The 25,525-nt window shown below is 47.3% G+C and overlaps 1 protein-coding gene across 1 annotated transcript; it reads left to right on the top strand.

The window, feature by feature from the left end:
* Positions 1-21,416: 21,416 nt before the first annotated feature.
* Positions 21,417-25,085, top strand: LOC100594682. Its single transcript, XM_030803620.1, has one exon. The coding sequence runs from the start codon at positions 23,493-23,495 to the stop codon at positions 24,024-24,026; it is 534 nt and encodes a 177-aa protein (XP_030659480.1). The 5' UTR covers positions 21,417-23,492; the 3' UTR covers positions 24,027-25,085.
* The last annotated feature ends 440 nt before the right edge of the window (positions 25,086-25,525 follow it).

Below are 25,525 nucleotides of genomic sequence, written 5' to 3'. Positions count from 1 at the left end.
TAGAGTGTAGTGGCTCCATTTTGGCTCACTGCAGCTTCAACCTCCCCAGGTTCAGGTGATCCTCCTACCTCAGTCTCCCAAGTAGCCAGGACCACAAGTGTGTGGCACCATGCCCGACAAACTTTTTGTATTTTTTGTAGAAATAGGGTTTTGCCTTGTTTTCCACACTGGTCTGGAACTTCTGGGCTCAAGTGATCTGCCTGCCTTGGCCTCCCAAAGTGCTAGGATTACAGACGTGAGCCACCGCGCCCATACCATTTTACCTTATTTTAAAGAATATTTTAGTTGCTTATTGAAGGTTGATTGAAGGTTGATAACCCCACCCTTAGCCCCCAGTACATCAAAGATGTTGCTGCACTGTCTCCTGTCTTGCATTGTTTCTGAAGAAAAATTTGCTGTTTTTCTTATTTTTGTTGTTCTGTACATACTATATCTTTTTCCTCCGGCTGCTCTTTTTTTTTTTTTTTTTTTTTTTTTGAGACAGAGTCTTGTTCTGTTGCCCACGCTGGAGTGCAGTGGTGTGATCTCAGCTCACTACAACCTCCATCTCCCAGGTTCAAGCGATTCTCCTGCCTCAGCCTCCTGAGTAGCTGAGATTACAGGCACTTGCCACCACGCCCGGCTAATTTTTTGTATTTTTAGTAGATACTGGGTTTTGCCATGTTGGCCAGGCTGGTCTCGAACTCCTGACCTCAGGTGATACACCTGCCTTGGCTTCCCAAAGTGCTGGGATTACAGGCATGAGCCACCGGGCCTGGCCTCCTCTGGCTGCTCTTCAGATTTTTCTCGGGGTGGCTCACGCTTGTAATCCCAGCACTTTGGGAGGCCGAGGCGGGCGGATCATGAGGTCAGGAGATCCAGACCACGGTGAAACCCCGTCTCTACTAAAAATACAAAAAATTAGCCGGGCGTGGTGGCGGGCACCTGTAGTCCCAGCTACTCCGGAGGCTGAGGCAGAAGAATGGCGTGAACCCGGCAAGCGGAACTTGCAGTGAGCCAAGATTGCACCACTGCACTCCAGCCCGGGCGACAGAGCAAGACTCCGTCTCAAAAAAAAAAAAAAAAAAAAAAAAGTTACGTGGAAACAGCTTGATCTTCCCAACTGTTATGCTCTTAAGCTATGTAATGTGAGACCACAGCAACCTTTGTTCAGGGACTAATTTCACCACTTCTGAGTACCCTATCTGATGCCCTATCTGATGAAGTAAGAGGTTTTCTTCTCTGGCTGGTGGGAGCAGCAGGAACTATTCCCGTCCTGTGGATTTCTGACGTTTGTTCTCTCTGCTCCTTTTTTTTTTTTTTTTTTTTTTTTTGAGACAGAGTCTCTCTCTGTCACCCAGGCTGGAGTGCCATGCTGCGATCTTGGCTCACTGCAACCTGCACCTTCCAGGCTCAAGCCATCTTCCCACCTCAGCCTCCCGGGTAGCTGGGATTACAGGCGCCCACCACCACAGCCGCTACTTTTTTTGTATTTTTAGCAGAGATTGGGTTTCGCGATGTTGGCCAGGTTGGTCTCGAACTCCTGACCTCAGGTGATCCGCCCACCTTGGCCTCCCAAAGTGCTGGAATTATTGGCGTGAGCCACTGCGCGCGGCCTCTCTGCTTCTTTCTGGCGGTTCTTTCCCCAGCCTCAGGTGGTTTCCGCATGCTAAGTACACTGCTTAGCACTCAGCTGAGGACTCAAAAGGGACCCTCTGAAATCGTTTAGCTTCACAGCTTTCTCCTTTTAGGTACCCTGCCCTGCGAACGAACTCTCCTTGGCCTCCCCAGGCTTCCAACTCCCTGTTCTCAATGCCAGCAGACCACCAGCTCCCCCTAGAGTCTCTTCCTGGACCTGCACCCTGGATGCCGTCTCTAGGCCATGAGTGGGGGCAGTTGTAGGTCTCCGCTCCCAGGACACTGTTCACCACCCTACAAGGGCCAATGTCGGAAAAGAATTGTTTCGTAGGCTTCATCTGTTTCTGTTTATTTGTTACAGGTTGGAAGGCAAATCTGATCCCTTTTATTCCATACTGAAAGCATAAATCATTCTTTAAATGCTTGATTTTCATGTTAACTTTAATTTTTATATCTTTTTTAAAAAGTGTTTTCTGTTTCTGTTTTAAAAGTGTCTATAGAGGGCTAGGCGCGGTAGCTCACGCCTGTAATCCCAGCACTTTGGGAGGCCGAGGCGGGTGGATCACGAGGTCAGAGATCGAGACCATCCTGGCTGACGTGGTGAAACCCCATCTCCACTAAAAATACAAAAAAAAAAAAAAAAAAGATTAGCCGGGCATGGTGGCGGGTGCCTGTAGTCCCAGCTACTTGGGAGGCTGAGGCAGGAGAATGGCATGAACCCAGGAGGCAGAGCTTGCAGTGAGCCGAGATCACACCACTGCACTCCAGGCTGGGCAACATGGTGAGACTCCATCTGAAAAAAAAAAAAAGAAAAAAAAAGTCTATTGAGATCTAACTCTGAGCAGTTTAAAAATTATTTACAGTTTATAAAATCTGGCAGCTTTAACATTTTTGTTTAAATGCTTAGAAACAGCAAGAAGGGAGTATCTAATTAGGATTTGATGTACCTTAATATAGGAAGTAAATTGTGGGTATTCTTAGGTTGTACAGTTATCTTTCTACAGATTAATATGTCCATTTTCAACACATAATGTTTATAAAAGAATTATAGGCCAGGCGTGGTGGCTCACGCCTGTAATCCCAGCATTTTGGGAGGCTAAGACGGGTGGATCACGAGGTCAAGAGATCAAGAACATCCTGGCCAACATGGTGAAACCCTGTCTCTACTAAACATACAAAAATTAGCCAGCGCGGTGTCGCATGCCTGTAATCCCAGCTAGTGGGGAGGCTGAGGCAGGAGAATCGCTTGAACCCAGGAGGCAGAGGTTGCAGTGAGCTGAAATCATGCCACTGCACTCCAGCCTGGAGACAGAGCAAGACTCTGTCTCAAGAAAAATAAAATAAAATAAAAAAGAATTACAAATACATTCTGTAAGAGTGTGCACCTGCTTCCTGAGATGCCCACTTTTAACTGATTTCTAATTTTTAATATTTCCATAAACATGTTTCATGTAATGCACATATGGCTGACCTCACAGAAGTGGCTGACACATTACAGATGGCTTTAAAGTGGATCATGGTGGGGAAAAGTAAGACTTCATGCTGTATTATTTTAAAAGTCCATACAGTATGCTTGCTTTTAAGCTAAAATAAAATGTAATGTTTTTGTGTGGGTTTTAATATGTGTAGCTGAAATATGATCTACTTTTGAAGACCACAGACACTTACAAAGAAAAACTAAAAGGAGCAGTCTTTGTACCATTTTAGGATGGTAGGTAGTGCTCTCTCTCTCTCTCTTCCAGTGACAAGATTTTAAAATCATTTTTTTTTTTTTTTTTGAGACGGAGTCTCGCTCTGTCACCCAGGCTGGAGTGCAGTGGCGCGATCTCTGCTTGCTGCAAGCTCCGCCTCCCGGGTTCACGCCATTCTCCTGCCTCAGCCTCCCGAGTAGCTGGGACTACAGGTGCCCGCCACCACGCCCAGCTAATTTTTTTGTATTTTTAGTAGAGATGGGGTTTCACTGTGGTAGCCAGGATGGTCTCGATCTCCTGACCTCGTGATCCGCCCGCCTCGGCCTCCCAAAGTGCTGGGATTATAGGCGTGAGCCACCGCGCCCGGCCCCCTTTGGCCAGTATTAATTGGACATGCTAAATGGGAACCCATGGGCCTGAGCCCAGACAGGTTGTTAATTTGAAAAAGTATAAAATACTTGGTGGGCAAAGAGACTTTCACTTTAATGACCTGTTGGAGGCTGGAATCCTGGTACTATGGTCTCTGTGCAATAGTATTGTGCATGAGTGCCACCCAGTGGTGACCACTGGGATTTTGGACCAGGAAATCCCCAGACCTGGTAGGTCTTGCGATTGGGCATTAATTGCTTGGGCATTAATTGGGCATTAATTGAAACTGCCCCTAAGACTGAAGGACATACTCTAATCTTAAAGCCTGAAATACACATGTTGTCTTGAGGGATGGCAGAGATACACTTCAATAGGGAAGGCACTGCCCAGAAGAGTTCCATAATAAAATGGAAATGGTTTCTACAGGAGCATGATATTGAGGAATGCAAGGAGGGCTTTTGCGGCCGGTTTTGGAACCAGCTGAGGATCTGCCAGGTCTATGGCATCATGGATGGTGCCCCATGAACAGCTCTCAATGGACAACAAAGAGCTATTTGGTTTGCGGTTGGCAGTTTCAAGGTGAATGGACAACATCCAGATCCGAAGGCCACCACATCATGAGCAATAATGGGAAAACTCATATTGAAAAAGGCAAGAAGAAATCAGCCCAGCTAGGTGAACTGCACGCTGCGTTTCTTGCTGCGACAAAAGAATGGAACAATCATAAGAGCCCATATTTGGGTTTTCACTGACTTGTGGGCCGTGGCCAATGGCCTGGCCACGTGACCAGGCAGAGGGGCAATGGCAAACTGGGCTGTGAAAGGGATGCCGACATGGAGCACAGCACTGCAGGAATTTAAGGGGCACATTAAAGTAGGTCATGTCAATGCCCACCAGAAGAATCCCTCCCAGGATCTGTGATCAGATCCGGTAGGTGGATATCCTCGTGAACAAACTTGAGGTGGCCACCTAGGTTCAACAAAGGAGTGGGCAACAGTGCAGGGATGGGCTGCTCAGAAACATGTCCCTCCTGCACCCTCAGAGACACAAATGCCCACAAGAATTGTCTTGACAACAAGAAGAGGGAGACCGCAGGTGGCTAAGGGGCAGATTCCCCAGAGGGAGAAGACCCCACATGCAGCTGGCAGGTGGACTGTACGGGACCCCTGCTGGTAGCCCTGGAGGGAGTTTATAAATGGGTTCTGGCAGGAATAGACACTTACTCTGGACTGAGCTTTACCTACCCAGTGGCAGATGCAATTGCTCAAGATACTATAAAAGTACTGAGCAGAAGACACTATCAATGTGTATCACTAAGTTACATACCTTGGGACCAAGGAACAAACTTTACAACCTACACAAGGCAAGGAGACATCCCATCAAATGGGTATATCATGCTGCACATTATCCTCAGAGTAGTTTGTGAGAGAATTGAAATGGGCAATGGAAATGTTTGTTATCTTACATGGGGAGAGATAAAAGCGTGAAGGCTTACACACCTCCATGCATGTGTGCTCACACTTAACATGTGGTGGTCAAGGAGGATCCCCACTAGATAGATCCCTCCACTCTTGGGGTAATCTGGGGAAGATGGCCGGGAAGGATGCTGCTACAACTATGCAGTTCTTCACAACAGCACCTCAACTTTCTTGTCTCCTACCTGCTGAAAAGAGCCTGAGATCAGGCCCACAGCTGCAAGTGCTGGCAGCATCGGCCACTGGGTGGGTAAAGCTCATACTACCACACCCGGCTAATTTTTGTATTTTTAGTAGAGACGGGGTTTCACCATGTTGGCCAGACTGGTCTCGAACTCCTGACCTTGTGATCCACCGGCCTTGGCCTCCCAAAGTGCTGGGATTACAGGTGTGAGCCACCACGCCCGGCCAGAAGCAGGAATGATTCTTAAGTGAGAAACAGTTGTTATATCTTTTAACATTTGTGTCAGAAATCCTAAAGGTCTGATAGGATGGCTGTGCCTCCACTGCATCTGGCAAATCAGAGGTGGACAGTGAGTGCAGCTGTATCTCCTGGTGGTCAGGGCAGCCTCCCAGTTCGTCTCTATGCAGCCCTAACTTACATGACTGGAAATGGCCCTGTGGGAGGCATTTGCTGGAGTGATATTGCTGCTGGCCGTCTGGGCCTATGCAGTGGATGAACCTAACATCCCTTCATCCTTTCTAAAGGTGTAAAAGTTTGGGTGAAAATCAATGACAAACGGAGAGAAGGAGAAATAGTAGCTGAGGGCAAAGGAATGAATAAATGGGTTATGCAATGAGAGAAACCCAACAATATATTGGTGCCTCGAGGTAAGCTCAGAGCAAGGGAATTACATTGTCTCTTAGCACAGTTATACCAGATGCCTGAAAGGGTAAACTTGTGTGTTTGTCAAAACCATCCCTGCTTTAGGAATCTGACAAGGTCGAATAGCAACCTGCAAACCCAGTGACATCACTGTCAGAGACACTGTGATCACACGACGATGACCAAGTGGAACTCTAGCATCTTTCAACTCTGACTTTTCAGGGTACATCTACGACAAAGGATATCTTTTGGGAAGGGTTTTTTTGGGAACTACTCCCTATTGGGGCATCAGACTGTGTGGTGTATGATTGCTGGTTGACTAACTCCTGTGTAACTATAAACCCTGGTGATCAGAGGCTTACAAAGTTCTCCCTGGTTACCTTAGACGACATAGAATGGTGGCCTGTCCAACATGCCACAGTGTGCTGTGCACAGACACAGACCACCCTCTTCTGTGAATGGAAAGCTCTTACACAAACCAGGAAAAACCACTGGGATGCTGATGGAACTAAAGCAGTAGGCATCACCTGGTGGGTCCAAATTCCCCAGGGGAGCAGCCCCTCCATGCACAAGGAAGACAATGGAAACCTCTATGACATATTCAGACTAAATGACAATGAGGTGTGACCACCACTTACAAAATGCAAGTATGGGGAAACCCAATACTTTTGGGTAATGAAACCTGTATCCTAACTGCACTTGGTCACGAGGACACAGTGGCAACAGCATGCATGGTGGCCTGAACACTGGCCCAGCAGACAGAAAAGGGCCTTAGGGGAGATGGGTTCCGGCCTCGGCTTCATGGCATGAGCTGAATTTGCTTTTTTTTTTTTTTTTTTTTGAGGGGAGTCTCACTCTTGTTGCCCAGGCTGGAGTGCAGTGGCGCGATCTTGGCTGTCTGCAACCTCTGCCTCCTGGGTTCAAGCGATTCTCCTTCCTCAGCCTCCCCAGTAGCTGGGATTACAGGCACCCACCACCACGCCCAGCTAATTTTTGTATTTAGTAGCGATGGGTTTCACCATGTTGGTCAGGCTGGTCTCAAACTCCTGACCTCAAATGATCTGCCCACCTTGGCCTCCCAAAGTGCTGGGATTCCAGGTATGAGCCACCGTGCCAGGCCTGAATTTGCTTTTGATGAAGAGCAGCACTCAGTGGGGAAAAATTTATTGAAAAAAGTAAGCAGACTAAAGGGAGCAAGGGGTGGGAGTCAGCCTGGGAAGACGATGAGGCTTCTGTGAAGTGGGTTGGGTAATGTTGGGTAAAGCTAGCACCTGGTGTTGGGAAAGGGCTTCTCCCTAGATCCAACAGGGTTACTTGACTGTTTTGTTACAGATGGAGGCCAAAGTGGCCGTGGGGCAGTGGCCCTCTGTCGTGGTTGCTGAGGCTCAAGGGGCCCACCTATGGGAATCGTATGGGTCTCTAAACCTATGGAAACTCTCTGAGAGCTCTTGCAACTTGGACCAATGCACTCTGCTCTGGATAACCCACATCCTGTAGAATAATCAGCAGGAAAAGGAACTAGTCTGAATACCACCCACACCCCTGTAGGAGAGAGGATGTGAGCCCTGCTATATAACAGAAGCCAGTCTTACAGTACAAGCCTGTGAACTAAGACAAGGCGACTGGCTTTGAAACCCAGGAATTACCAAGTCATGGTCAATCATTTTTTTTTTTTTTGAGACGGAGTCTTGCCCTGTCTCCCAGGCTGGAGTGCAATAGCACGATCTCCGCTCACTGCAGCCTCCACCTCCCAGGTCCAAGAGATTCTTCTGCCTCAGACTCCCGAGTAGCTGGGACTACAGGCGCGCACTACCATGCCTGGCTAATTTTTGTATTTTTTAGTACAGATGGGGTTTCACCATATTGGCCAGGCTGGTCTTGAACTCCTGACCTCATGATCCGCCCGCCTTGGCCTCCCAAAATGCTGGGATTACAGGCGTAAGCCACCGTGCCTGGCCTGTCATAGCCATTTGTAATGATGCCTGGTCATAATAATATCTAGCATGTGAACATGGGCGGATTCTGTTGGAAAGGCATAGCAAATGGCACTTAAATTATGACTGATTTATTCTGTGATGAAGCTAAATTGTGCCATGACCATACTGCAGTGTGATGCAACACTGGCATTGTTAGTAAGATAAGAATGACACATTCCATGTCTCATAGTATAGTATAGGAAAAAGGGAACACGTCAGCTTTTGCCATCTTCCTGACAAGCCAGGAGTTAAAAATAAGTAAATTAAATAATAATGAAATATAATCCTGTAATTTCTAAGCAAACATTACTTTGACTTTAATCAATAAGATTATTTAAAGTTCATTGAAAAATCCATATTCCTGCGTTTATACTCATGAGGCTTAACTAATTACAGAAGAATATAATACAAATAGTTTCTAAATGGACATAGAATTTAAATTCAGATTTTAATGAACTAACTTCTGGCACTGTAGAGTACATAATGTAGTCAGCATTTTGCAAATGTTGGAGTGTATACTTAGTAATGGAGTTGGTTAATAAATGTCAATGCAGTGAGACTGAGAATGGGATAGATTAAAACTTTCTTTTATTCTTCTTGCCAGCTCTGTGGCTACATGGGTGTGAACTGGAATGAGGCAGAAGGGATCTATTTTTCTATTGAGTGCCAATGAGCCCCCGTGGATCTACGCACGGTGCTTTATGTAGATGAAGATAAAATCCCTCCCTGAGAGCAGCTCTGTGCTCACGGGTGTCATTGGCTTCTCCATTCACAAGCGTCAGGTGGAGCTTGGGTGGAAACCACCTTGATTCTTCAGGGCAGCTGCTCTGGTTTGTTCCATTTTTAGAGTTAGATTGTTTCCTTTAAGAGCCCTCTACCTCACAGTAACAGACTCTGATTTGGAATTTGCATTCGTTGTTTATTTTATTTTGTTTTTGCCCAAATAAGAAATTGCACATTTTTCTTTCACTCTAAAGTCAAAAAGCCAAAGTGGGAATCATTATAAATGCAACATTTGAGTTCCTGTTATAGCTCCTTGTTCTTGGAAATGTTTCATTTGCATCAGGGTCATGCCAGACATGGTAATGAAGGCCCTGAACAGAGGGAGAACCATCAGGGACGGCTGTGTGAGGAAAGCGTGGACTTTCATCTTGAAAAATGAGTGTATCCATAACAACATCCTCAAACATAGACAGCTCTGATTAGTGCTCCACGAGCCCTCTCTCTAAAAACATCCGAAAATGCATCAGTCTTCCCGGGGCTCATATGAATGGGGTAAATCCTTATGAAGGAGGGGCCTTGGTGCTCAGGAGGTGAAGCGCATGCCATTCTCCAGGTGTGCACGAGTCCAAGGAATCAGGAGGTCAGGCTGCACAGCCCTGCTGCTGCTGATCACTGCTCACAGTCCCTGAGCCCTGCTCAGAGGCAGCAGGATTTCCTACTAGGGGCAAAGTGCAGCAGTCACCAGGACACCCTGGCTCTTATTTGCAACTGCTGCTGCATTACCTGATAGCCACCCATGGCTTCATGAGGAGGGATGCTCACAGCCCCCTGCAGAGCAGCCTCCAGGTTCCAGCCCCACAGGGAAGCCTCTGCCGTGACTTCCACCCACACAGCATCTCCTTCCACACAATCACCCTGCTGAATGGCAAAGGCTAAACACTTTGTTAATCCAAAACAGTAAACCCCAATTGTGCTACTCATAGTCCAATTTCTAAAATTTTACACTACAGCTGTTGAAAAATTCTAATGTTTATTTCACTGCCAGAATCAGCAGGGTAGCGGACGTTTCAGCAATAAACATCATAAGCAACACATGAAATCTAATTAGCATTATTCCAATTTGCAACAGTTAAATAAGTTATTACTCTGGGCTTTCTCCCCCCTAGATACCAATGCTTAGATTCTGAACCAACCCAAATGTCCAACAACGATAGACTGGATTAAGAAAATGTGGCACATATACACCATGGAATACTATGCAGCCATAAAAAATGATGAGTTCATGTCCTTTGTAGGGACATGGATGAAACTGGAAAACATCATTCTCAGTAACTATCGCAAGGACAAAAAAGCAAACACCGCATGTTCTCTCTCATAGGTGGGAATTGAACAATGAGAACTCATGGACACAGGAAGGGGAACATCACCCTCCAGGGACTGTTGTGGGGTGGGGGGAGGGGGAGGGGGGAGGGACAGCATTAGGAGATATACCTAATGCTAAATGACGAGTTAATGGGTGCAGCAAAACAACATGGCACATGGATACATATGTAACAAACCTGCACATTGTGCACATGTACTCTAAAACCTAAAGTATAATAATAAAAAATTAAAAAAAAGTCAACTCTAGAAAAATCCTCTTTCCACTTCCAATTTTTCCTAATTCAATCTGTTTTCTAGTATTTCTTTAGAAACAAACTAATGAAATTCTCTATCATCCAGCTGTATGTACAACAGAGTGAGCTTTGTGATGCCGTCTACATGGAGTTTGCACAGGAGCAGTATCCGTGGGACAAAAGAGTGGGACTCTGTCACCATGATCACAGATAAAGGATGCCGGGACACTCTGTCAAAGGAAACTCAGAACTCCACATAGGACGCTTGACTAAGGTCCCAAGTACTGTCACCATGACTGTCACCCACAATTTTCCCAGGAAGGAGACACGAGTAGGAAACAGAACAGCCCCTGTGATGTCAGGGCCAACCTGTCTCCAGCCTCCGTTCTGCTAAGTAACTCTAGAAGTTCCTCTCCTGTCTCTGGCCCCACTGACCATGTGTCAGATGCCTGGGAAAAAGGAACACACACTTGATGATGATTCCCGGTTCTGAGCTCATGTCACTGTGCTCCCAGGCTGTTGACACAGGCAGGACCCCTGGGCTTCTTAGATTCAAGCACACAGTTAATAACACAAACCCTGACAGCCTAGGCTTGAGCTGGGGTTCATTGGGGGTAGGTGGCAGTGGTAGGGGAATAACTTGGGAAAGTTATTTAAGCTGCCTGGGTCTGAATTTCCTTGTCGTAAAATAGGCAAAATCTGGCCGGGCGCGGTGGCTCACGCTTGTAATCCCAGCACTTTGGGAGGCCGAGGCGGGCGGATCACGAGGTCAGGAGATCGAGACCATGGTGAAACCCCGTCTCTACTAAAAATACAAAAAATTAGCCGGGCGTGGTGGCGGGCGCCTGTAGTCCCAGCTGCTCGGAGAGGCTGAGGCAGGAGAATGGCGTGAACCCGGGAGGCAGAGCTTGCAGTGAGCCGAGATTGCGCCACTGCACTCCAGCCTGGGCGACAGAGTGAGACTCCGCCTCAAAAAAAAAAAAAAAAAAAAAAAAAATAGGCAAAATCGTTGTACTTACATGGCACATCTGTGATGTGAATTAAATATCTGGCACCTAGAACAGTGCCTGGCCCCCAGGATTTGGTGGGTGAAGGGTCCAGGTATTGGTACGAGTCCATGTCCACTGTCTTCCCGGATCCCCAAACCCAGCTGCACGCATTAGTAACTAAAATGAGGCAGGCAAAGGGGATGAGTGATGAGCAGCAGTGGTTGCCAGAGGTAGGTCCAGGGACTACATTTCTTAAGACATTCTGGGTCAGGAATAATTATATAGAATGGAGCCAATAATTCCAAATCCATGTATTTACTTAATAAGCTTTTATTTGGGGCATGAAGGTGCCAAATTTTGTCTCAGGCACTTTACATATATTTAATCATTTAGTGTCCTCACAACCCATGAGAAATAAACATACTGTACTATCATTGTCTACAAAGAAACATGGAATAAGACCCTAGAGAGAGCCTCCAGCAAAAGGATGTCTGTGATCATTGTACATTTTTCAAAAAATGTTCAATGACAAAAAAACCAGCTTTATAAAGTGTATGTTGAACTGTGATATAACTAGCAGTGCATCTAAGAGTGAAACAATGAACATTAAAAATGAAAAGATTCTTCGAAAACAATCCAGCCCACCTTTTGTCTCTGTTTTGGTACAATTGTGTTTTTTGTAAGGCATGTTTTTGTTCCTTCACAATGTACTATTTACAGCAAACAGCAATATTTTTTTTTTTTTTTTTTTTTTTTTTTTGAGACGGAGTCTCGCTGTCGCCCAGGCTGGAGTGCAGTGGCGCAATCTCGGCTCACTGCAAGCTCCGCCTCCCGGGTTCGCGCCATTCTCCTGCCTCAGCCTCTCCGAGTAGCTGGGACTACAGGCGCCCGCCACCGCGCCCGGCTAATTTTTTTTGTATTTTTAGTAGAGACGGGGTTTCACCGTGGTCTCGATCTCCTGACCTCGTGATCCACCCGCCTCGGCCTCCCAAAGTGCTGGGATTACAAGCGTGAGCCACCACGCCCGGCCTCAAACAGCAATATTTTAACCTTTCCATCCTTCTGTCCTCCCTGAAAGCTAACGCTCTAGAGGGAGAGAAGACAATATGGGGTTTGATGCAAGGCGGTGCCCCAGCACCAGGGCAGAGGGATGCACAGACCTTATAGGAGCCCTTAGGGGCAGCAGGCAGGGCAGTTGCACAGACGCAGACTTGGCGCTGTTCAGAAGGAGGGACATTCCAGGTGCTGGGTGAAGCAAAGGAGGTGTAGCCCTGGGGCAGGCACAGTGAAGCTGGGCATGCGGCAGGCCATGGGCACCTTCCTGCTCGGGAGCTTCTGAGCCTCCACTTGTTGAAAAACAGAAAAAAGCCAAGGCTCAAGCCAGTAGGGGAAGGAACCGCAAAGGTGTTTTTGCATGGTTAAAACAAAGAGATGATCGAAATATGATTTCATGGATCTGTGGTTTATCCCCATGCAAAGAGAATTTTTTTCTTAGGTTCAGAACGCTTAAAGAAGGTAACATTGTGAACAAATCTCCCAGGGAATCCACTTGAGAGATGAGGCATACTGACCACAGATGAGTGACGTCCTCAATTATTTTTTATTTTTATTTAATTATTTTTTTTTTTGAGATGGAGTCTCTGTTGCCCAGGCTGGAGGGCAGTGGCACGATCTTGGCTCACTGCAAGCTCCGCCTCCCGGATTCACGCCATTCTCCTGCCTCAGCCTCTCCGAGCAGCTGGGACTACAGGCGCCCGCCACCATGCCCAGCTAATTTTTTGTATTTTTATTAGAGACGGGGTTTCACCGTGGTCTCGATCTCCTGACCTCGTGATCCGCCCCCCTCGGCCTCCCAAAGTGCTGGGATTACAAGCGTGAGCCACCGCGCCCGGCCGGTCCTCAATTATTAAAGTCTAGTTGCTCCATTAGGATGAAAGTCTCTGTGGGAAGTAACTTCTAATTAAAGCTTGAGGTGTTCCTTTATACTAACAGCTCTTGAGGGAAACTGGCTTGGCCATCACAGTGGAGACTGGAGAAGGCCGGGGTGGTCCCTGGATACTAGAGGGAAGTCGGGGAGAAGTGGTGGACAGTGCAGCCCTCTCACAGCACAAGCTCCTGGTCATCGGAGAATGGCTGACAGAGTAAACCCTGCCATGACCTAAGCTCTTAAAGTGTCTGTCAAACTCTTAGGTTTATTGGACTTGGGAGTCCAGTAGTCGAGCTCAGTAACTCATACGGGGTCTGATAAGCTGTGACGTCACATTCCCGATGGGAGGAGGAGTAGCTCCAAGTTCTCATGTATGGGGACTTGTTCTCCACGGTAGGGGGAAATACACTTCCAGTCCTTACTACAGCAAGGCATATGTTGTCCAAAGGACCACCAGAATGGCTAGAGAGTAGAAAACAGAGTTTTATTGGCAATATCAGTTTGCAAACCAGGGAGAGATCATCTCTGGTAAGAACCGAAAGTGCTCTCTTTGAAGAACAAAGAGATTAGAGATTTTATAACAAGGAGAAATGTTATGTATTCCTCTTTGAGTAAGTTCATTGGCACTAGGAAGGGTTTGGGGAGCTGGCAAGCTCTGAATGATGAGCAGAGGTGGTGGGAAAAATTAGTTACAGAGTTGTAGCAAATTATCTCAGAAGCTACAGATAAAACTGGTCTCAGGTGGCAACAAGCAGTTCCAGCAGTCAGGCTTGCAGAGAATTACACTCTTGGGGGAATGTTTTGTACCATGAGTGCTTTATTCCCTGGCTTCTCAACTCTGTTTTAGTTGGATGTGATAAGAATCACATGCACATTTACATTTTTACAGTACTATGTATGATAGCAAAGACTTGGGACCAACCCAAATACCCACCAATGATAGACTGGATAAAGAAAATGTGGCACATATACACCATGGAATACTATGCAGCCATAAAAAATATGGGTTCATGTCCTTTGCAGGGACATGGATGCAGCTGGAAACCATCATTCTCAGCAGACTAACACAGGAACAGAAAACCAAACACCACATGTTCTCACCCATAAGCGGGAATTGAATAATGAGAACACATGGACACAGGGAGGGGAACGTCACACACTGGGGCCTGTCAGGTGGTGGGGGGCAAGGGAAGGGAGAGCATTAGGACAAATACTTAATGTATGTGGGGCTTAAAACCTAGATGATGGGTTGATAGGTGCAGCAAACCACCATGGCACATGTAACAAACCTGCATGTTCTGCACATTTATCCCAGAACTTAAAGTAAAATTAAAAAAAGAAAAACCTAGTAACTGGTCTCAGGGCATCTAGAAACAAACAAACAAACAAACAAACAAAAAAAGAATAACCCAATCTGTGTGATCAACCTTCACAAATGTATCATTCAGGTAGCAAACTATGTAAATGTTTGGAGTAATTTCAAAGCTGCATAACCAAAGGACAGCAGGGTGGCCCAGAAGGGCAGAAGACAGGAGCAGGCAGGGAATGCCCAGGCAAAGCCCTGTGGCAGCTTAACAAGTGTTGAGGAACTGAATCCATGTGTGATACACCTGAAAGAGAAAAACACTTTCTTTTTTCTTTTTTTTTTGTGACAGAGTCTCACTCTACCGCCCAGGATGGAGTACAGTGGCGCGATCTTGGCTCACTGCAACCTCCACCTCCCGGGTTCAAGTGATTCTCCTGCCTCAGCCTCCCAAGTGGCTGGGATTGCAGGTGCACGCCACCACGCCTGGCTAATTTTTTGTATTTTAGTAGAGACAGGGTTTCACCATGTTGGCCAGGATGGTTTTGATCTCCTGACCTTGTGATCCCCCAACCTCGGCCTCCCAATGTGCTAGGATTACAGGCGTTGAGCCGCTGCGCCCGGCTGAGAAACACACTTTCTGAGGCTGCTTAGGTGCTGCTTCATGCACAAGCCCAGGGCACTAGGCTGGAGAAGTTGTTCGAAAGTGATTTGTGGGTCCTCTTGTTTATTCACACTCCAGTGACAAAGGCACAGTGGAAAATCTTCTTTATTAAAGTAGCTGTGTTTGTCTGTTGGGCCGCCTTAACAAAGTACCAGAGACTGAGTGACCTAAACATCAGGAATTTATTCTCACATGATTCTGGAGGCCAGAAGTCTGAGACCATGATGTCAGCAAGGATGGTTTCTCCTGAGGCCTCTCCTTGGCTGGCAGGTGCCTTCTTCCCCCAGTGTCTTCACACGGGCTTCCCTCTCAGCATGTCTGTATCCTAATCTTTTCTTAGTAGGACACCAGTCCATTTGGATTAAGGCTCACCACATGACCTCATTTTAACTTAATTACCCCTTCAAAGACCTTATCACCAAATACAATCTTGGTCTAGGGTACTGCAGGTAAGGGTTTCAACAAATGAATTTTGGGGTAGGACACGATTCATCCCATAATAGTGAGATAATTTTATTTATAAAAAGGTAGTTATAGGTCAAGAAATGCACCTGGAAGTTAAACTTTTCTTTGGAAATAAGAACCCATTAAGAACCCAATTAGGCCCATACAGGCTAATTGCCTGAAAAAGATCCACAAAATCTTGCCTAAATAAATGCCTTCACACTTCTCCAATGCTTTGCTGCCAAAAGCCAACATTTTGTGAATTTGGAGTGATTGGGTTCAGAACAAACTTTCCAGCTATATGTGAATTTTTTTTGTTACTGATGCCTTATTTAGTAGATCAACCCAGCAGAACTTAATTATTGTTTAAAATGCTTTTTAAAGAAATGATCAAAATGTATGTCGTGGTGTTATAGGGGTAGAGGGGGAATTTCATCATTATCCTGTTCCCAAGCTTGCATCTTTTTAAAATTATTATTATTTCAGAGCTTTACGGGTACAAGTAGGTTTTGGCTACATGGATGAATGGTATAGTGGTGAAGTCTAAGATTTTAGTGCACGAGTCACCTGAATAGTGTTAATTGTACCCAATATGTAGTTTTTTTAATCCTACATCCCTCTCCCACCCTTCCTGCTTCTGAGTCTCCAATGTCCATCATAACCCTTCATGTCTTTGCCCACCCATAGCCAAGCCTGCAAATTAAAGGAGTTTCCATGAGATAGGAAAACAGCCTGTTCTGATTATTTCTTCAAGTCCAAGACAGAGGTACAGTTGTGGTAACCTGGATCTGGAGAAAAAAATTCCATTAGTTTTGTTCCAGTGATTTCTGTCCTCTATGTCAGTTAAAATCTAAGAAAAAGCAATTATTCCATCCTAATGAGTTAAGAATGCTTATTAGAAAATGTATTAGTGAGCATGGAATTTAGTAAGTATTTGGAGTCTAGAAATGATCTTATATATAAAATGACATTTAAAATACTTTACTACTGCCGGGCGCGGTGGCTCACGCTTGTAATCCCAGCACTTTGGGAGGCCAAGGCGGGCGGATCACGAGGTCAGGAGATCGAGACCACGGTGAAACCCCGTCTCTACTAAAAATACAAAAAATTAGCCGGGCGTGGTGGCGGGTGCCTGTAGTCCCAGCTACTCGGAGAGGCTGAGGCAGGAGAATGGCGTGAACCCAGGAAGCGGAGCTTGCAGCGAGCCGAGATCGCGCCACTGCACTCCAGCCTGGGTGACAGAGCGAGACTCCGTCTCAAAAAAATAAATAAATAAAATAAAATACTTTACTACCAAAAATAAATCACATGGATTTACTAAATAATATAGAACGAAAGGTAGTAACATATTTTTTTTCATTTCAACAGATTTGGGTTAACATTTTGGTCACATTTTTCTCTAATTAGCATTTGAGTGTTAATGTGAGCTTTCCATAAATAGGTGCAAGTTACTTTAACTTTTCCATTGGTTCCCCATGAGACATCATTGTTGTTCTTACATACACATGAATCTATTGAGCCCTATTCTGTATGTGATGCTAAATAATCCTCCTAGCCCTGGGTCTCAGACTTCCTGCTTACGTTAAATATTTACTCCTCTTAGTAAGAGGAGTAAACAAAATCACAGATGAAAAGCACTTTGAAGAACTCAGAAGATGTTAGAGCAAACTTTCTTTCCCTGTCCTCCTGTTTTCCATGTGGACGCTTCCCTAGTGTAATCCTGGCCATCCCTTTCCCTCCGATAGGAGTGAATTCTCCGATTAATCAATAGCAAGGATCTGGCATCCATCTGTTCACATACCTTGATTCGGTGCAGTTAATGATTTATTTTATTTTTATTTTTGAGAATAATCAATAGCAAGGATCTGGCATCCATCTGTTCACATACCTTGACTCGTTGCAGTTAAGGATTTATTTTATTTTTATTTATTTTTTTTTTGTTTTGAGACAGAGTCTCGCTCTGTCGCCCAGGCTGGAGTGCAGTGGCGCGATCTCGGCTCACTGCAAGCTCCGCCTCCCGGGTTCATGCCATTCTCCTGCCTCAGCCTCCCGAGTAGCTGGGACTACAGGCGCCCGTCACCGCACCGGGCTAATTTTTTGTATTTTTAGTAGAGACGGGGTTCAACCGTGTTAGCCAGGATGGTCTCGATTTCCGGACCTCGTGATCCGCCCGCTTCGGCCTCCCAAAGTGCTGGGATCACAGTCGTGAGCCACCGCACCCGGCCATCTTTGTCCATCTTAATGAAAACATAATTTGCAGCAATAATATTGAGATTCACCTGGTGTATTAATATTTTAACAGAAATTTAATGAACTGAATTACAAGCTATCAGATAAATCAAGTAGGCCACAGGTTCAGTAAAAAGGAAAGCACCTTCTGAACGTTGATCCTAATACCTGTGAGCATTCATGCTCTGAAATTTTAGCTGAGTGCACACTGTGTGCCAGATGCGGTCCTACGTGCAGGGATGTACAATGCCCAAGGAACTGCCGGTGCCAGGATCTGGGCTTGTCAAAAGGTGCCTTCAGTGTATGAGGAGACCTATCATGGCAGACACACTGGAAAAACCACCAAGATGGTACAGCGCAATCAGTGAGGCAAATGCATGGGGAGGTGGGGAGCGAGAGCTGCAGAAGGAACAGAGGCTCCATAGGGAGCCCAGAGTGGAGAGAAGCCCCTGGAGGGAGGGGCTATGGAGGTCCTAGTGGCAGAAAGCCCGGGGAGCCTGGTGGGTGTGGATTAGGGTCAGGAAGGGATCAGTGAGTGAAGAGAAGCGTTTCAAGGAGTGAGTGTGTGTGTGAGTGTGGATGTGGGGGTGTGTGTGAGAGTGTGTTTGTGTGTGTGAGAGTGTGAGAGACTGTGGTGTGTGTGACTGTGAGTGGTTTGTGTTTATGTGGCGTACGTGAGTATATATGGAGTGTAGTGGGCTTGGTGTGGGTGTGGTATGAGTGTATATATGGGGTATCCATGATGTGATGTGTGTGTGGTATGTGGGTGTATGGGGGATGTTTGTGGTGTGTGTGTGTGAAATGTTTGTGAGTAGATGGTGAGTGCAATGTGTGGTGTAAGTGTGTGATGTGGTGTATGTGAGTGGTACATGTGATGAGTATGGTATGAGGATGTGTGGTGTGTGTGTGTGTGGAAGGTGTGTGTGGTGTGTTTGTGGTATGTGAGTGTGAGTGTATGAGGCATGGCGGTGGTGTGTGTGGTGTCTGTGTATGTGGTGTATGTGGGGGAGTGGTGTGTGAGAGTTTGTGTGATGTGTGTGGTGTGTGTGATGAGTGTGTGTTCACAATGTGTATGTGTGTAATGTGTGTGTGTTCTATGTGTGGTATGTGAGTGTGAGTGTATGGGGAGTGTTTTTGGTGTGTGTTTTATGCATGTGGTGTGTATGGTTTGTGTGTATGTGGTATGTGTGTGACTGGAGGTGGTGAGTGTTGTATTTGTGAGAGTGTGTGTGATGTGCATGTGGTGTGTGTGGGGGTGGTATGTGTGATATATGTGGCATGAGTATGTGTCTATTGGCATGTCTATGGTGTGTGTGTGGAATGCGTCACTGCATGATATTGTGTGATACGTGAGTGTGAGTGTATGCGGGAGTGTTTGTGGTGTGTGTGATGCATGTGGTGTGTGTGGATGTGGTGTGTGTGGATGTAGGAAGTGAGTGTTTGCAGTGTGTATGAGTTTGTGTAATGTGTGTGGTGTGCGTGTGGTATGAGTGTGTGGGTATTGGGGTGTTCATAGTGTGTGTGGAATGTGTGGTGTGTGTGGTATGTATGTTAGTGTAGGTGGTGGGTGTGATGTGTGTGTGTTGTGTGTGTGGTATTTGTGGTACGAATGTGTACTGGGGTGTTCATGTGTGTGATGTGTGTGGAATGTGTGAGTTTTTGGTGTATGGTGTGTGAGTGTATGGGGGGTGTTTATGGTGTGTGTGTGTGTGTGTGTGATGTGTTGTGAGGGAAAGTATGAAATGTTTTGCTGGGAAAAGGAAGATCATCAGGTAAGAGAACTATAGCAAGGTTACGGTAGCAGCAGGACAGCAAATAGATCATGAGGTGCGTTAGAGACAGGGAGATCAAAGCAGTTATTACTGGCAAGTTGACCCAAGTAACTGAAATCTGCAAAGCTTATGATTGACAGAGGAATTACACAAAGTCAAAACACACACATGCACAGTAAGACTTTCTGATTCTGTACCATAGGCTCCTTTTTGATATTTTTATTTTGTAACATTATCTTAATAGCACATTATTAATAATATTTTGAATAATGAAAATACCCGTTACAAACATTTTTCCCTAAGCTATTGCTTATCTGGTGATTCCACCCAAGGTCAAGGACCAGGGTCACATTTCTGTTTTTATACTTCAGGTCAATAGGAGCAATAACAATGGCTAACATTTACAGAAAATCTATGCTCCAAGTCTTATTTACATATATAAATTAATTTAATCTTCATAACAGTCTATAAGGTAGGTCACTATTATTATCTGTTTTTAGAGAATAGGAAACTGTGACATAGAGAGGGAAAGTAAGTTACTCACTGTCACACAGCATGAAGCTGTGGAATGAGAATTCCAACCCAGACACTCCGCTTGCAGCCACCCCACCCCAATGTCTATCAGAAAGTGTGGTTCAGTATTTTGCAAGAATGCTGATGGATTCATCTTCATTTATATACCTCCACTGTGCCTCTTGTGTGTAATTCTGAACATAAAATTAGAAACAACCTTCACCTGAAAATAGAGATATTCCCTCAGCAATAGCATAGGCATGTCATCATGCCCTTCCGCCAGCTAGTCATAAAAATTCTTACAGATCACACAGCAGGTTTTGTAGACAATAATGACCAGCCACGGGCACAGAACTCCCCAGCCCAGACTAGTAGGGTCAAGTCTGCAAGCACAACGGAAGCTCCTTCTTGCTGGGACAGGTGACTGGAAACAAGATCACAGTTCCCACGCCCAGAGGCAGTTGCGACTCAAGTGTGTTTAGTCTCCTGGGCCCGGAGGAGAGTAATAGGCAGCCCGCTGGGCTGTAATGGCCATCTGGCCGCCTGCAGTCTCTGCCCTGGTGCGCGTGGTCCCTTCCTTCCTAGCCAGACTGTGTTCCAATCACCTAGTTCTAATCAGCCTTGCCCCAGGTGCATCAGATGCTGCTTCAAGTTTCAATTACACTGTATAAACCAGGTTTCTGAATTCCATTCACACAGTGATCCGAGGCACTCACCCCGGACCCTGCATATGGAACCTGACTCAGATCTATGTTGGATTCACAGCACCTGCCTAGTGATGGCAATTTTGTCCAACAGCACCTGCCTCCCTTCTCCGGCTCTTTGCTCTTGGGTAGTCTCCCTGACACCTGGCCTTTGTGTCTACCTCACGAGCTCCCAGCAGCGCTGGTAACAAGCATCAAGCTTCTGAGTAAAGCCTTGGGCCATAAGTCATGTCATTCATTTTACTGCTGGCGGAAGATAAAACACCAAAAATCAGCCAAAGAACTGTTCCTTGGAGAAGTGGCTCAACATTTGGAGGGGTGAGGTATACTCACAGGAAATTTTATTTTTATTAGGCTTCCCACAAAATATTAATGAAATACTCATAGTGATTCTCCATCTTCCATTTATATTAAAAACAGTATATTTTAAATGTATCAATTTTGGCTGGGTGCAGTGGCTCACATCTGTAATCCCAGCTCGCATCTACAATCCCAGGCTGAGGCAGGAAGATCACTTGAGTCCAGGAGTTTAAGACCAGCATAGGTAACAAAGTAAGACCCTTCTCTCAAAAAAAAAAAAATTAAAAAACCAAATAACTAGCCAGGCATAGTGGCACATGCCTGTGTTCTCAGTGAGGTGGGAGAGTTCCTAAATCCTAGGACATTGAAGCTACAGTGAGCTATGTTCATACCACTGCACTCGAGCCTCAGTGACATAAATTAAACGCTTTCTTTTAAAAAAAGGAAATGCTAGAAATCAAAACACTGCAACAGAAATGAAGAATGTCCTCAATAGGTTTATCAGTGAACTGAACACGGTCAAGAACAACATCAGTCATCTTGACAATATGTCAATAGTGACTTCCCAAACTGACATGCAAAGAGAAAAAAATGGGAAGAAAGAATAGAATATTCAATAATTGTTGTAGCACGTAGCACATGCACAATGGGAATGCTAGAAAGAGAAGAAAGAGGAAAAAATGCAGATAAGTATTTGACTGAGAATTTTCCAACATTAAGTGTTGAAATCACAAATACAAGAAGTCCAGAAAAATACCAAAAATATATACATATGCAAATTATATTTCAACTTCAGAAAATCAGAGAGACAAATTGTTGAAAATGAATGGAATAATATACTTGGTTTATAAAGAAGCAAGAATAGGATTTATATAGGACTTCTTGTCAAAAACCATCCAATCAAAAGAGAGTAAGGTGAAATATTTAGAGTGTTGAAAGAATATAATCAACTGATATTTTTGTATCTAGTAATATTATCCTTCAAAAGTGAAGGAGAAAAATTATAAGAAATTTGGATCTACATCCTCTTTCCACCTCTTCTTCATCCCCTTCTCCTCGTCCTTCTATTCCTCCTTCTCCTCCTCCTTCTTCTTCATTGTCTTCTTATCCATTAGATTATATAAAAGTAAGCAAAATAGAGATTTTATTTTACCTTCATATATTTCTTCTCTAAGGTCTCCCTTCTTTATGTAGATCCAAATTTCTTATAATTTTTCTTCTTCCTGAAACTCTTCTTTGAAATTTTTTAAAAAGCAGGACTATTCTTGACACATTTCCTCAGTTTTTGTTTGTAGGAGCAAGTATTTTTCTCCTTCACTTTTGAAGGATAATTTTACTAGATACAAAAATATCAGTTGATTATATTGTTCTTTCAACACTAAATATTTCACCTTACTCTCTTTTGATTGGATGGTTTCTGACAAGAAGTCCTATATAAATCCTATTCTGAGCGTGCACGCAGTGTCGAAATCAAGGACGCGTGGATGCTTTTCGTGGCAGAGTGACAAAGGTTTAACAACAGGAAGAGGATCAGGGGCCAAGACAAGAAGCTGAAGTTCGGCCTGCCAGGACCCCCGGGCCCCAGCATCCCACCCAAGGCGCTGCTGCAGGAGTTCCAGCTGCTGCTGAAAGGTGCGGTGCCGCAGGGCCAGAGTGCGGGATCCTGAGCCCTGCATGCCCGTCCTCGCGGGGCCGATCGCTGCGAGCCTCGCTCAGGTCCAGCCGCCTCCAGGGAGGACAATGTCGACAAGATGCGGGGCGTGAGGGCGGTGCTGGCCGCACCCCTGGTCCTGGGGCCGCGGGAGCTGCGCGAGGAGGCCGCCTTCCACTGACGCCTGCACCGGGACCGGTTGCTGCAGCGGTGCCAGCTGCAGGAGCTCAGCGTCTGCTGCTTCTCCGACGCCAGGGCGCCGCCAGGATGACAGGTGCACGAGGCTGCGGCTGTGGGCAGATGTGGTTTCCAGCCCCAAGTCCCCGCGTCCCCTGGCTGCCCAGCCCGCTGTCCTGTGAGCAAGAAGGTGAAAAAAGCCACCCGATCAACAGGTCAGCTGCCCCGCCTGGCAGCCCAGCCAGACAAGGCAACCGAAGTTCATCCTCTCTGAGTTGATTTCGTGCGGGCAGCGGGCCGGCGCCCAGGATGCTGGGGAGCCCTGCGCGCCGGAGGCCGACAAGCCGTGGGGCCCAGAGGCGCCACAGGGCAAGAAGGCACCCGCCAACCAGCGCTTTCACCCCCTGGCCTGCCCGGCCCGCGAGGTGTCCCAGTGGCTGCGGCCACGCCAGGCATTCTGCCCGGCGGCGGCTGCACAGGGACGAGAACTCTGCTCAACCCCATCAGGGGTGACTGCCAAGTGCCCATGCCAGCGGCCCCGATCTCCCTCTGGTGGAGGAGTGGGGCGGGAGACAAGGCCTGGGGGCCTCAGGCTGGGCGCGCTGGCGATCCCGAGGCCGACCAGACCATGCACCTCCAGCCCGCCTGGGCACCCAAGCTGCAGCCGCCTTCTGTGTGCAGGCAGCAGCCTCCAGGCAACCCCCGAGCCCGCCCGCACTCCCCACATCTCAGAACCGGGGCCAGATGTCCCTGTGGCTGCCGCCAAGCCAGGCGGTCTGCCCTGCGGCGGCTGCACAGGGGCGGGAAGCGGCCCTCAGCCCCATCCCCGGTGGCTGCAGAGGGTCACTGGCTAGACGTCCCCAGCTCCAGCAGAGGAGGAGCCCGGCCGGGGCAGGGCCTGGCGGGCTCTCAGGCCAGGTGCACTCACGATCCAGAGGCGGCCCAGGCCATTCTCCACCACCTGGGCGCCCAAGCTGCAGGCGCCCTCTACCTGCTGGCAACAGCTGTCTGGCTACTCCCAAGCCGGCTGGCGCTCCCAGCCTCGCAGAACCGGGGCTAGATGTCGCCGTGGCTGCGGCCAAGCCAGGCGGTCTGCCCGGCGGCGGCTGCACCGGGGCGGGAACCGACCCCCCAGTCCCATCCCCCGTGGCTGCGGAGGGCCCCTGTCAGCGGCCCAGATCTCTCTTCAGAGGAGGAGCGGGGCGGGAGTCACGGCCAGACGGGCCCTCAGGCCGGAAGGGATGCACGCCTGCGATTCCGGGACGTCTCGCGCGAGCCCAGGAGAACCCGCAAGCCAGCAGCGCCTGCGCCCGAGTTGCAGCAGCCCCCTGCAGGCCGCACGGGCTCGGGAGCGGCTTCCGGAGTCCGAGCTGGCGCTGAGCTGCAGGCGCCGAGCCTAATGGCTTAGCCGGGGCTCACGCGGTCTGAGAGATCGGAGCGCTGAGCTACAGGCGCGCGCCTAACGGCTTCGTGGAGCTCACTCGGTCTGAGAGGTCGGAGGCTGCTAGTGTCGCTGCTGAAGGCTGTGGTGGACCGGGCTGGATCGGGATTCTGAGCTACATCGCGGGTTTGGGGGTGGATCTTGGATTTGGGGGTGGATCTTGGATTTGGGGGTGGATCGCGGATTTGGGGGTGGATCGCGGGTTGTGGGGGTGGATCGCGGATTGGGGCTGGGTGGGGATGGAAAGGCCACGAGGAGCCGCGGCGGCTCAGGAGCGGGTGGTGGGCGTCTGAAAAGTCGCCACCGTGAGGAAGCTCTTCAGCTTCGGGAAACGCCTGGGCCAGGCGCTCCTGGGCTCCGTGGACAAAGAGTACGCTGGTCGGGGGTACTACATCGCGGACTGGGAACTGCGGAAGATCCACAGGGCTGCCATCAAGGGCGACGCCGCGGAGGTGGAGCTCTGCCTGACGGGCAGGTTCCGGGACTTGGACGCCCGCGACAGAAAGGACAGGTAGCGGGGGCTCAGCCCGCGGTGGGAGGGGGCTCCAGGCCCGGCTTCCCTGCAGCCCCGCAGCCCCTGGGGCGGGGACCTTGGAGGGCGCCGGGCACCCTCGGAGCCGCAGGGCCAAGTGGAGCCTCAGCTGCTTTCCATCGCTGGCAATTCCCCGTCTGTAGCACTTGGTGGAGAACTTGATTTAACTCACAAAGTTAAGCATATACACGTTTAAAAGATATGTCTCATATACATGATAGGGAGGTGCCTAATGAGAACTCATTCCCATGTCAAAAATACCATGAGCCATTTTCAGTAGGCGAAGAGTTCTCAGATTAAACCCTGTGTCAGTTTTACATCCGAATCCACCTAGGTAGATAGGTTCTTTACTGGGGCTTCTTAGAGGGACACTTGGAAATGGGACGTGGGTTCCTTGAATGAGAAGACTCATTTTTCTCAAAATGTGAGCTATTTCTATGTTTATCAGTTTTACATAAACCGAATAAAAATATCAAGGTTTATCATTTTTGCATGACACTGTCTACCTTACTATTGTGATGACATTTAAAAATGTTCATAATGGAGTGAAAAAAGACTTGCTCCTCTAGATATCAAAATATGCTAT

The sequence above is a fragment of the Nomascus leucogenys genome, chromosome 1a (genome assembly GCF_006542625.1).
Source record: "Nomascus leucogenys isolate Asia chromosome 1a, Asia_NLE_v1, whole genome shotgun sequence".
Lineage (NCBI taxonomy): Eukaryota > Metazoa > Chordata > Mammalia > Primates > Hylobatidae > Nomascus > Nomascus leucogenys.
The sequence above is the reverse complement of the archived record's forward strand: the minus strand, read 5'-3'. Positions and strand labels throughout refer to the sequence as shown.